The 11,625-nt window shown below is 40.2% G+C and overlaps 1 protein-coding gene across 1 annotated transcript; it reads right to left on the bottom strand.

Annotated features, from left to right (window-relative positions):
* Nucleotides 1–1,793: 1,793 nt before the first annotated feature.
* On the bottom strand, nt 1,794–11,625 carry acp2 (acid phosphatase 2, lysosomal). Its single transcript, XM_031732355.2, has 13 exons — nt 11,436–11,625; nt 9,363–9,458; nt 8,944–9,030; nt 8,625–8,685; nt 8,442–8,533; nt 8,253–8,351; nt 7,672–7,761; nt 6,893–6,976; nt 6,752–6,800; nt 4,507–4,595; nt 4,225–4,331; nt 3,934–4,109; nt 1,794–3,821 (listed from the first exon to the last, which is right to left on the bottom strand). The coding sequence occupies exons 1-13, from the start codon at nt 11,523–11,525 to the stop codon at nt 3,676–3,678; spliced, it is 1,266 nt and encodes a 421-aa protein (XP_031588215.1). The 5' UTR covers nt 11,526–11,625; the 3' UTR covers nt 1,794–3,675.

Raw genomic sequence — 11,625 nt, forward strand, 5'->3', positions numbered from 1 at the left:
ACAAAAGTCGCCTCAAGGTGCTTTATATTGTACAGTAGATCGTACAATAATAGATACAGAGAAAAACCCAACAATCAAATGACCCCCTATGAGCAAGCACTTTGGCGACAGTGAGAAGGAAAAACTCCCTTTTAACAGGAAGAAACCTCCGGCAGAACCAGGCTCAGGGAGGGGCGGGGCCATCTGCTGCGACTGGTTGGGAGAGAGAAGGAAAACAGGATAAAGACATGCTGTGGAAGAGAGACAGAGATTAATAACAGATATGATTCAATGCAGAGAGGTCTATTAACACATAGTGAGTGAGAAAGGTGACTGGAAAGGAAAAACTCAATGCATCATGGGAATCCCCGGCAGCCTACGTCTATTGCAGCATAACTAAGGGAGGATTCAGGGTCACCTGGTCCAGCCCTAACTATATGCTTTAGCAAAAAGGAAAGTTTGAAGCCTAATCTTGAAAGTAGAGATAGTGTCTGTCTCCCGAATCCAAACTGGAAGCTGGTTCCACAGAAGAGAGGCCTGAAAACTGAAGGCTCTGCCTCCCATTCTACTTTTAAATACTCTAGGAACAGCAAGTAAGCCTGCAGAGCGAGAGCGAAGTGCTCTAATAGGGTGATATGGCACTACAAGGTCATTAAGATAAGATGGGGCCTGATTATTTCAGACCTTGTATGTGAGGAGCAGGATTTTGAATTCAATTCTGGATTTAACAGGAAGCCAATGAAGGGAAGCCAAAACAGGAGAAATCTGCTCTCTTTCTAGTCCCTGTCAGGACTCTTGCTGCAGCATTTTGGATCAGCTGAAGGCTTTTCTGGGAGTTTTTAGGACATCCTGATAATAAAGAATTACAGTAGTCCAGCCTGGAAGTAATGAATGCATGAACTAGTTTTTCAGCGTCAGTTGAAAAAGTGTTAATTTTAAAAGACAAAGGGGAAATCTTCCAAAACAGCTTTGATTTCTGATTAGATTTAAGTCTCATTTTCCCTGGAATATGTCATTTCTTTTCTTCATGTTGAAAATGACAGCACATTTTGGCTCATTTAGCAAATGTCCATTCTTTTATTTATTTATTTTTAAACTGATTAGCGATGATTATTGCAAAATGCAAGTTCAAAGTACACATCCTCGTGGCTCAGACTTAAATTTGGTTCCTGAATTTACTTGTGCAAAACAGACTTTAAATATAAGATGGACATAGCCAGTGTTATATCACCTATTGGTTACTGAAGTCCTATTGTTTAACCCAGTGTATTTTCACTCAGCTGCCTTAAAACTGTTTATTTTCAAATACTTTACTTTGAACAACTTTTTTTTAAAAATGAACTTAAACTTGTTTTCCAGTAGACTTGTATACGACTTGGTTTTCTATCTGAAAAAAAACATTTTAGCCCATTTAACAGAAAAACCCCCCGATTTACTCAATGATTAGTGTGTAATTGTCTCCCAACAAACTAATGCATTCTTATAAACTTAGAATTAATCCATTAAAAATACATAGGAGTGAGCACAGATTTGTCGAAGTCACCATGCTGCCCCACCATTTGGAATAAAGGAACCAACATGGACCGTTCCACCTGATTGCATTTTAAGTATGTCACTGGAGAACAGCCATATATGTAGTGCACCTTGTAAGTTATTCTTAATTTAAAGATCACAAATAGCTCTTTCAAACTATATATGACCATTTAACATTTGTATATTTTCATCTCGTTCTCATTAGGTCTTTCTCCTCCCCTTCACCTCCATCACAGCTCCTTCTCACCTCAAGCCTCACCTCCTGAACAAAGTCAACGCTGTAACAGAAGAAACATCCTCATTTATTCGCAATATTATCACAAAAAGTGTGGGCATACCACAATTTAAGTTTTAATGACTTAAAGTATTAAAAATAAGGCAGAGAGTCAAAGATGAACAAAAGTTTACATTTCCAGTGTTCCCAAGTTCCCAGATTTTCACAAATGGATCGACTAAAAAGGAAGCTAAAAAAACAAAACAAAAACACGCTCAGATTACACCTTTAACAAAAAAAACAAAACAAAAACAAAACCGTAATGATTCTTGTTGGTAATTCCATGAATACTATTTTGGTTTCTTGCTGCCAAGAGATTAAACATTGGGCTTAAGCCAAGCTGCCACTGTGCTGGGCAGCATTCAGCGACAGGCCTCCCTTTATTGAATCAAACACGCATGGAAGATTTGAAATTACAAACAGCATAAAAAACACCATATTACTAAAAACATACAAGGCATCTTGATCATTAGGTGCTGGAATCAATACAGATCCAAAGCTGAAATGAACCAACATTACCCCCAGTGTGCAAAAGCAACACATACACACACTGAGAGGCAGATGTATGAAAGCACTGGTACAAACACACAGATTTGCAGTTAGAAATATCCAGGAGAATGCAATGATATAATTACAAGAAGATATATGCTGAATTAAACCTCTTTAGTAAATTAATAGAACCAAATAATCAGCAAACCAGCTAAGACTGGTTCCTAATACATTTTGTCCCATCCGGTATTAGCTGATCTGCAAAGCACCATGGAAATGCCAAAGCAAACAGATAAGTGCACCTCCACAGTCACCAAGTTGTCACGTTTAACACAGAGAAACAGGTTGTTAAGTAAGACTTGCACTAATATTGTGTAAGATTAATTACTTCCCATCGGGTTACATTTTGGATTTATTCAGCGGCACATACTTGCAGTACTGCTCAGATTCACACTTGTGAAGCATGATGCTGTGAATGGGCTGTATTGCAGCCACCTTTGAGAACTCTAATCATTATGCAGGATGTTGCTTGACTAAGTTTAACAAAGGCTAATAATTGTGAATTGGCTGAAGGGCTAATGGAGACCAAATATGTGGATACATGAAATGACTGTGTGAGACATATTTTCCCAGTGTGGCACTTAGTGAAGCTGAACGTACTCTAAACAAACAAGTGGGGTTAGGTAACATTTGATGTGCTGGAGAGGAGCTGACAAGACATGTCTAGCTTACCTAGCAGTTAGTCATGATGCTACAGTACGTAAAGTGCCCATTATGGTTGCTGTATTGGTAGTGTGGCGCGACCACAGCCCTGTCACTGTTTATACTAGATGGGTGTGCACTGCTGTTTGTGAGGGCAACTATGGCAGGTGTGATGGGTCCTTACCATTAACCATGTAACACCACGTCACCACAGGGTGATCGAGTGAGTGAGCAGCAGCATCTGTAAATGAGTCGTTTTGCAAATGCCCAGAATGAGGCTGCGCACCGTTTGACCTATTAAGGAAAAAATATTTTTCTCGTCTACAGACGAGATTACAGCACAGCTGTTGTCTTTTTAACTGCTTTTATAAAAATCTGGATTCTTAAAATGCAACACCCACCCCAATCCTCCACACGTTTCATTAAAATCTATTTATTTACTTTCAATTAAGAATCTATATTTTCAGTCTTTAGCCTTAAAAATGTAAATTAAAAAAAATGTTGTTTCAAGGAATGTTAAAACCAAGGACGTTCTCCGCTTTTATCTCAGGATCTAAAGTCTTGCCGAGTTGTTCTCTGGGCTGAGTTTGAATTTTTCTGCGAGCGAGCGGGTGGGTTAGAGTTCAAAGTTCATCGTCATCGCTGCCCTCCCAAGATGCAAGATTTGGAGATCTCCGAGGAAGGAGTTTGTGCTTCTGTCAGGAATCCTCTCCGCCTTCCTGGTTGATCACATGCTGGTATCCCCGGCTGTTTATTGGCTTCTTGTGCCGACAAAGAACGCCGAGGAGGATGACGATGAGGACGAGGAGCACACATCCGGTCACAGCCAAGCTGGTGATGACCACTGCAAATATGAAGAAGAATGCAAAAATGGTGCAAAATTGTTTTAGTCTATTTTTTTTTTTTAAATGTTAACAGTCAAGTGTGTCGTGTTTTATTATGTGTGAAGAGCTCACCTTTATCTGTGTCTTTTGAAGGGAGCTGACACTCTTTGTCTCTGTCGTCTGAGATGGAGAGCTTTGTGATTGTTACAAACTCATCCAGGGGGCAGTCAGGGGAGCAGCCCGGTAACTGAAGCGGGTACGGGTCCTCCTTGGTGTTGTTCCGGTAAAACATGGACACTGAAGCAGAGCTGCGTGGACACGAGACAGAGACTTTTACAATTCAAAGTCCCATCATCCCACTTAAATCTACTGTTATCAACTCCATGGAGTCTGTTTTACTGTCATGCTTGCGTGTGCGTTTACCCATTGTCTTCCCTGTACAGCTCAATCATGAGACAGGAGGCATATGGTGGCTGTATTCCATTAAATACGCTCAAGCTGGCCAGCAGAGCGGCTACAGTGGTGTCATGCTGTGAGGCACACAGACACGCATATAAAGAATAGTATAGGACAGCTTAAGCTAGCTTACTTAGCTTAATCAAAGAATCAGAAACAGGGAAACTGCTAACCTGGCTCAGGCAAAAAACAAAACAATCTTTTACCAACAATTCAAAAAGTTACTAGAAAGTCTTCGAACTAGCTCACCGCTGAGAGCATCATCATTTTCAGCTGCTGTTTTGGGTCTGGAACGGCCATCTTGGAGAGATTCTTCACGATTTCACCCAGCAGCATCCCTGAAAGACAGACAGCAGATACTGTTACCCCTTTAATCCTGTAGCCATTAATGACAGCTCGAATCATTTTAATACTGTTAATAAATCTTCTTAAAAACAAACCATCATTTGCAATTATTGCTCCTTCTAGCGAGTGCTGTGTGCATTTCTTCTTCAGTCACCTTTCTCACTCACTATGTGTTTATAGACTCTGCATTGAATCATACTTGTTATTAATCTCTGTCTCTCTTCCACAGCATGTCTTTATCCTGTCTTCCCTCTCTCACCCCACCCGGTCACAGCAGATGGCCCCGCCCCTCCCTGAGCCTGGTTCTGCCGGAGGTTTCTTCCTGTTAAAAGGGAGTTTTTCCTTCCCACTGTCGCCAAAGTGCTTGCTCATAGGGGGTCATGTGATTGTTGGGTTTTCTTTGTATGTATTATTGTAGGGTCTGCCTTACAATATAAAACGCCTTGAGGTGACTGTTGTTGTGATTTGTTGCTGTATAAATAAATTAAATTGAATAGAAAAAAAAGACTTATTCAAAAAAACAATTAAAAAAGGACAACATGCTCCTTCAGATTTGAACAAACTGCAGCCATCACAAATACTCCTTTTAGTGTTGGGTTTTTTCACCTACTCTTAACATATTTTTACATATATAAAAACCACGAGAAAAATCAACAGCACCGCTGTTTTTAAGTTATCGCACTCATGTTACTCTAGCCTACTGACAGATTAACCCTAGAACACCAACATCCACATGATGAATTTTCTTTATGAGACACTGTACATGAGGAAATAAACAATTACTTCAACTTGCCATGTATGTTTTATCGGATAAAATATACCCAACGTTAGTGATGGTGTAACAATACTGCATGCAGCGTTCGAGGGTTACATTCACACCTTCTCCACCTTCTGCTGGCCTGTTGCTGTGTTTAACCAATGCAGTGAGAAGCATTTCAGAATATTTTAAACTACCAGCAATCCCTCTGGTTAGTTTGATAATAATTACTGTGTTTTGGAGGAAGGGAGCCAGTGGAGAAGATGACACACTAAATCTTTATAGGCAACTTTATAAACTAATACTACTTCTACAACTACTACTTAAAAAAAATGACAGTGAAGACAAAATTGAAATCTAAAAAACACAGAGTACTGGGCTGTAAACAACCACAGGCTGACTCTGTATGAAAGCAGAAATCTTCATTATATCTAATCTAAAAGTGCAATCGACAGTCCTGTCTCTATAACTCTGTGCTACATGTTTAATCTTTGTTACCAGAGAGTAAGAGCAGATTACGTACTCTTTTTGTAGCATGCTCTTATCTTAATCACAATTCCGTTTTTTAATTTTACAGAAACTGCACCGTGACCTGGCAGGGGTCATCTGTGTTACTTTTGTATATGTGAAACGTGCAGAGTTCATGGATTTCTCCTTAGAAATGAACTAATTACTGTTCTTAGAAACAGAAACCACAAATATCCTCCACAATTTGTTTTATGGCTTTCTTTGTGCCAATATATCATTTTCCATGTGTATTAATGCTAAATTATTAATACTATATATATTTTTTAGTACTGTAGAGAGAACACAAAGCAACTGTAGAGGCTAAGGATGCTGAAATACCGTTGTACTCGGAGGCGGGAGTTTTGACAGTATCCAATCCAAGAGTGCTATTCATATCTCTCCTTACTGCAGATGGAGTCCAGTATTCCTGCATCAAAACAAGTGTTCTCCTGTTTTTCATTTCATTCTTCTAAAACCTCTACTAGCCACCCAAACACATATTTAGGTGTTTTTGGGGTTTTTTTTTAACGACATCTAAAATTTGCAGTTTTCCATAATTCGCAGGACATAAACCCTGAGAATTTCTTGGGTCAACTGAATCAATAAATGCACTGTGACATACTATTATATAAGGAAGTGAACAGAAAAGCAGATTTTTGGCACATCTAATATTTCATGTATATTACCTTAAGGTAAACCAACACAACCAGGAAATGATTAGTTCGATAAATAAAAGTATTTCTTGTCAGGCTGACGCTGAAACCTAACAAATTTAGTTTTGGTAGCCACACACACACACACACACACACAGACACACACACACACACACACACACACACACAAACAAACACACACACACAAACAAACACACAGACAGACACACACCTCCCTGCAGTCGACTCTTCTCCTGCTGTTCGTGCACCGCAAATATGACCTGCAAACATGTCACATTAGATAATATTAGTAAATATCAGTACTGAGATCAGAAACTGTAAATGAAAGCTGAGATGGAACCACAGCTTTTACCTGAAATCCAAAGTCCTTGAGCTTTCTGAGCTTCTTCATGACGTTAGGCGAGACCCAATCAGGAGCCGTCATGTTGTGCTGAGACTTGAGGGGGGGGCAGACAGACATAAAGACAAGTTTTTTCACACTTTCCTACTTAGTTACTCAGTGGCTGCACTCTGTGAATCAGCTGTACTCTGCTCAAATGAAATTTCACACTATTTGGTGTATAAATGGCACCTTTTACTTTACTTCATTTTCATTAAAAGTAAAAGCGTGCGTGAATAGTGTAAAAGTGGCACGCGTCTGCTCATGCGGTCCACCTAAAGCCAGGCTGTAATGCAGGAAGTGAGACAAGAAAAATGTGAAACTGCTGTGAGCAGCACTTTGTGTTACTCAAACTGTTCATCGTTTCCTCAAAATGGTCAGTTGAGTTATTAGAATAAAACTCATGTGACATGTGAGATTTGCCAAGTCACAACAAAAATAAGCAAACTTGAAGCAATAGCTTGTGAATGTCCTGACTAGCACAGTGCTGTTATTTTGAAACTAAAGCAACGTGACGGCCTCTTTCAGCTGCATATCAGACGGCAGTAGAAAACATTGGATCATTTAAAACTGGGTCTATTCTACTCTGACATGTTGTTGCTGTAAATAAAAACTCAACAAACAGGCTGATGGAGAATTTGGCTTTCCTTGGTGTTTTTAATATATGTGTGTGTGTGTGTGTGTGTGTGTGTGTGTGTGTGTGTGTGTGCGCGTGTGTGAGTGTGTGTGTGTGTGTGTACGTGTGTTCTCACCTCACAGAAGAGAGTGTCATACACACTCCAGACAGTTTCCACAGTGGTGTTATTCAGCCCCGTTTTGTTCCTCACCAACTCTATGATATTCTGAAGACAAGAACAAAGCAGGCTCGTGAATAGTGTACCTCCAACTCTTACTCTTTATTCTCCAATGATAAAAAGTCATTTACAATCCTGTGAAAAAGAACATTTTCACAGGATTGTATGCATTCTTTGAAAAACCAAGTACACCCATGATTCAGTAGCTTGTAGACTGGAAGTAATCATTTTCTGTATGACTTTACTTCGTCTCTCGATTTTTACATGCTTAAAGGTGATTGGCCAATGATCTGTTTTATGGCCAGGTGTGGCTCGTTTTCACAGCAATCGATGAGAGAAAACGTCTAAAGTTAATTCCATTTGTTTAATTTCCTTATATTTATAATTAGCCATCATTATATAAGCATAAAAATATGAAATTGACTGCATTTCTAAACAGTTAATGCATATTATTTATATTAAATCTCTTGAATTAAAGCTGAGTCTATACATCTGACCCAACAGTAATGGACAGATATACTACAGAAGAGAAGCGGTACCTGGTATGTTGCAGTAACGTTTAAAAATTCCTCCGTGTGTTCGGTTTCATTCATCAGCTGCTGGTAACGAGGACAGTCTTTCAAAGGAAATGAGAGAAGCTAAAAAAACAAAAGAAGACATATTTCAGACACCGACTAACTTTTTGCAAACATAAACAACTTCAAACAGCAGTGACTTCATACACTAACCCTCTCTTCACTTTGCGGCACAGTGTGGACAGGTATCGGCTGCCACTTCAGGTCAGGGTTGAAGACCTGCTGGCCACTGGGAGGATAGAGACCTGGATGAGGGGGAAAAAAAAATATAGTACGCCAAATGAGAAGAGTACCAGAAACAGCAGTATGAATATTAGAAAGAAGAGCTCTTCGGACCTGCGAGGTTGGCCTCGGCACTCATAAGGGTGCGATCGTAGTCTGTACTGCGAACTAAGATCTGAAGACAAAAGGCATTAAGCATGTTAAGACGTATTATAGTTGAAATTTAGGATATCAACAGTTAAAAGTTAAATATTAAGAAACAAACTGCACAAAAACAGAGGCACTCTTCCGTCATATTACAGGAATTTGTGCGCTGGTGCGAACTCTGAAGAGGCCTTTTCTCTCAAATATTAACAAGAGTCACAGATTGACTTTAACAGCTTCATGACGACTTGTCATGTGGACTAAAAGTGAAAAGGAGGCTCCATCTCACCTCGTGCCGGTTGTAGGATGCATTGAGGAAGTTTTTGTATCGAGTCCTCAGAAACTGGCCCAGCTCAAAGTGCTGCTGCATCCCTATCTACAACAACAAATATGAAGAAAGTTACACTCCGGCTAAAGTAGCAGAACTGTAAAATCATGTATGTTAAAAATCTGAGTAGTATGGGCCAGCTGGTTGGTGTTGCTCAGGAGCCTGGCTGCAACGTTTTGCATGACCTGTATTTATCCCACTTATCTTTTATTTTTTGTACAAACTTGGAAAACACTGCTACAGTAATCTAGCTTGTACCCTGAACACATTTTTCTGTATCAGCTTTAGCTGTGTGACAGCTCTACTACACGAAATACTGCCTGCTGTAGTAAATGTAGATTTAACAGGTTACATTAGAAAAAAAGAAGTCTTGGTTATACCTGTGACAGCTGACCAAAGCCCTGCGGCCAGTCGCTCTCTTGGTGGGGGTCGGTGGGATAGGCTTTGACTGGTGATCTGTCGCCATGCCGAAACAACTGGAGAGGACAGAAGTCAAAGAAAGAGTGTCATGAAAAACTGGCATTTAAAACATATGAATATATTTTAATATTTTCAAATACTCAAAGCTGCACAAACGACACTGAAAGCCTGATAAACCTTGAAATATTATTTTCCAGCTTCATAAATGTATTTTTAAAGTCTACCAAAGGTGCTTTACATGAATTAAAATGAAATAAGCTCTTACTCTTGGTGGTTCTGAAACGGTAAATCAGTAAACAGGGTGTAGAAAATGTGTGTGTTTGCAACATCTGCAGCTTATCTTGCATATACTGACAACAAAACCTTTGTTCTACTTTTAACAGTATCACTGGTGGACACAACACCCAGTCAGCAGACGCCTGACACTGTTTAGACAACACTATAATGTCAAACCATTAGGACAAATGGCTTTAACACCAGTCCCCTAAAAACAGCACGGATAACGAGTAAATGCAGTTTGTGTCATATTTAATAATAAGAAGGCTACAGTGAAACCTGTATTTATGAAGCAGGTCTTTTATGAACCCTAACATTGGTATGAGAGTTCATTACGATCAGTTTCAAGTAAAGGAGATCTTATTACAAGCAGTTCCACCCAAACATCCTACAATACACACCAAATGGTTTCAATTTTCAGCTTTCAAACCACTAGAGAAATGCTGCTTTCTAGTTTACACAAGTGTCCCAACTCTATTTGAAGAGTGGATTATCCATCCATCCTCATCCGCTTTATCCGAAGTCGGGTCGCGGGGGCAGCAGCCTAAGCAGAGAAGCCCAGACCTCCCTCTCCCCAGCCACCTCCTCCAGCTCATCCGGGGGAACACCAAGGCGTTCCCAGGCCAGCCGAGAGATATAATCTCTCCAGCGCGTGGATTATCCCTTTCTAATCTTATCTGTTCTACAATACAGTCATGGCTCTGCAGGTAAGTTTCTAAGAATGAGTCCAGGTATATCCTGATCTCCTATTTCACACTATGGCAACATTTTTGTTGCCAATGCCTGGAAAAACCCATTGGGAACATGTGACCTGGAGCTCTCCCCCAATACACAAGTGTTAAAAAACAGGCAACTTTCCCTTGTCAGTTGGTAGTCTTAGACATGCAAAAAACATCCTAATGTGCACCACCCATAAAGCAAGCAAAACACATATGCACTGGAAGACAACAGAAAACGGTACATCTTGCAGTGTATAGCTCATTGTTGCCTCTTGAAGACAATAACTTCCTTATCCTTTAAACACTTTGTTTTTCTTTAATGAGGCATGCTGGTGTTCCCGATCATCTGTAAACAATGGCTCTTTTGTAGTTTGTGCATCTGTTCTTTGACTATTGGGCTCATTCTACACTATCATCACTGTAACCTACATTTACACATTAATTGTTCGGGGTTTTTTAGTGTTTGTACTATTGGCCAAGCAATCACTTGACAGGACCAATAAAACAGTGTGTATCGACAGAGCTCATTCCAACCTCATTAAGTTAGCTAAGTTGTCACAGGTTAGGCCTGTCATGCAGCTTCTTGTTTGCCAGCAGTGACATTAACATTACAGCCCACAACACCTCAGAACGTTTCTTACTAAAGTAATGATAGACACTTGCTAACAGAGTTAGCATGTAGTGAGGATTCCTGTAGTGGCTCCGTCTGAAGTCAGTGCACACCGTGCTATCTAATACTTTGAAGTTGACATATTCCCTCAGTGTGCAGTCTTAGAACGGGTTAGCATTGCAGCCTTCTAGTTCAATACGATACTAGCTGCTGGTGAGAGGCAAAACATTTAACCTACTAATTTCCTAATGATAATTATTCCTGAATGTATTATTTATATGCCGATTTTTCTAAAAGACTCCAAAGACTTCTGCCAGATGTCATTCCTACAGAGAAAACCATACATGTTGACAAGTTCCGCAACCGTCTACACACTGTGGAATTCCGCACAGCTTTCGCGGCGTTTCAGCACCTTCAACGTTACTCACCACAGTCGTATATACTAGTTTTCTTTCTGCCGCGGCTCGTCCACACACACAGGTCAGTGTGAAAACAAAGAGCACCGCAGCTGGCACCATGTTTCTGTCTGTGTCAGCAGAGCGCTAACCTGTCTTGGCTTCAGCGGCTAACTGGCTCGATTTCCTCTGTGCGCACTGGGGCAAGCCAGCAGCAGACTCG

This window comes from Oreochromis aureus, linkage group 23 (genome assembly GCF_013358895.1).
Source record: "Oreochromis aureus strain Israel breed Guangdong linkage group 23, ZZ_aureus, whole genome shotgun sequence".
Lineage (NCBI taxonomy): Eukaryota > Metazoa > Chordata > Actinopteri > Cichliformes > Cichlidae > Oreochromis > Oreochromis aureus.

Excerpts from the sequence above, each read along its gene's own strand:
- acp2 (XM_031732355.2), bottom strand. The coding sequence starts at position 11,525 with ATGGTGCCAGCTGCGGTGCTCTTTGTTTTCACACTGACCTGTGTGTGT. Across the intron at positions 6,977-7,671 it reads ATGACACTCTCTTCTGTGAG|TCTCAGCACAACATGACGGC; the intron begins GTGAGAACACAC and ends CCCCCCCTCAAG. Across the intron at positions 4,332-4,506 it reads AAATGATGATGCTCTCAGCG|CATGACACCACTGTAGCCGC; the intron begins GTGAGCTAGTTC and ends TGTGCCTCACAG.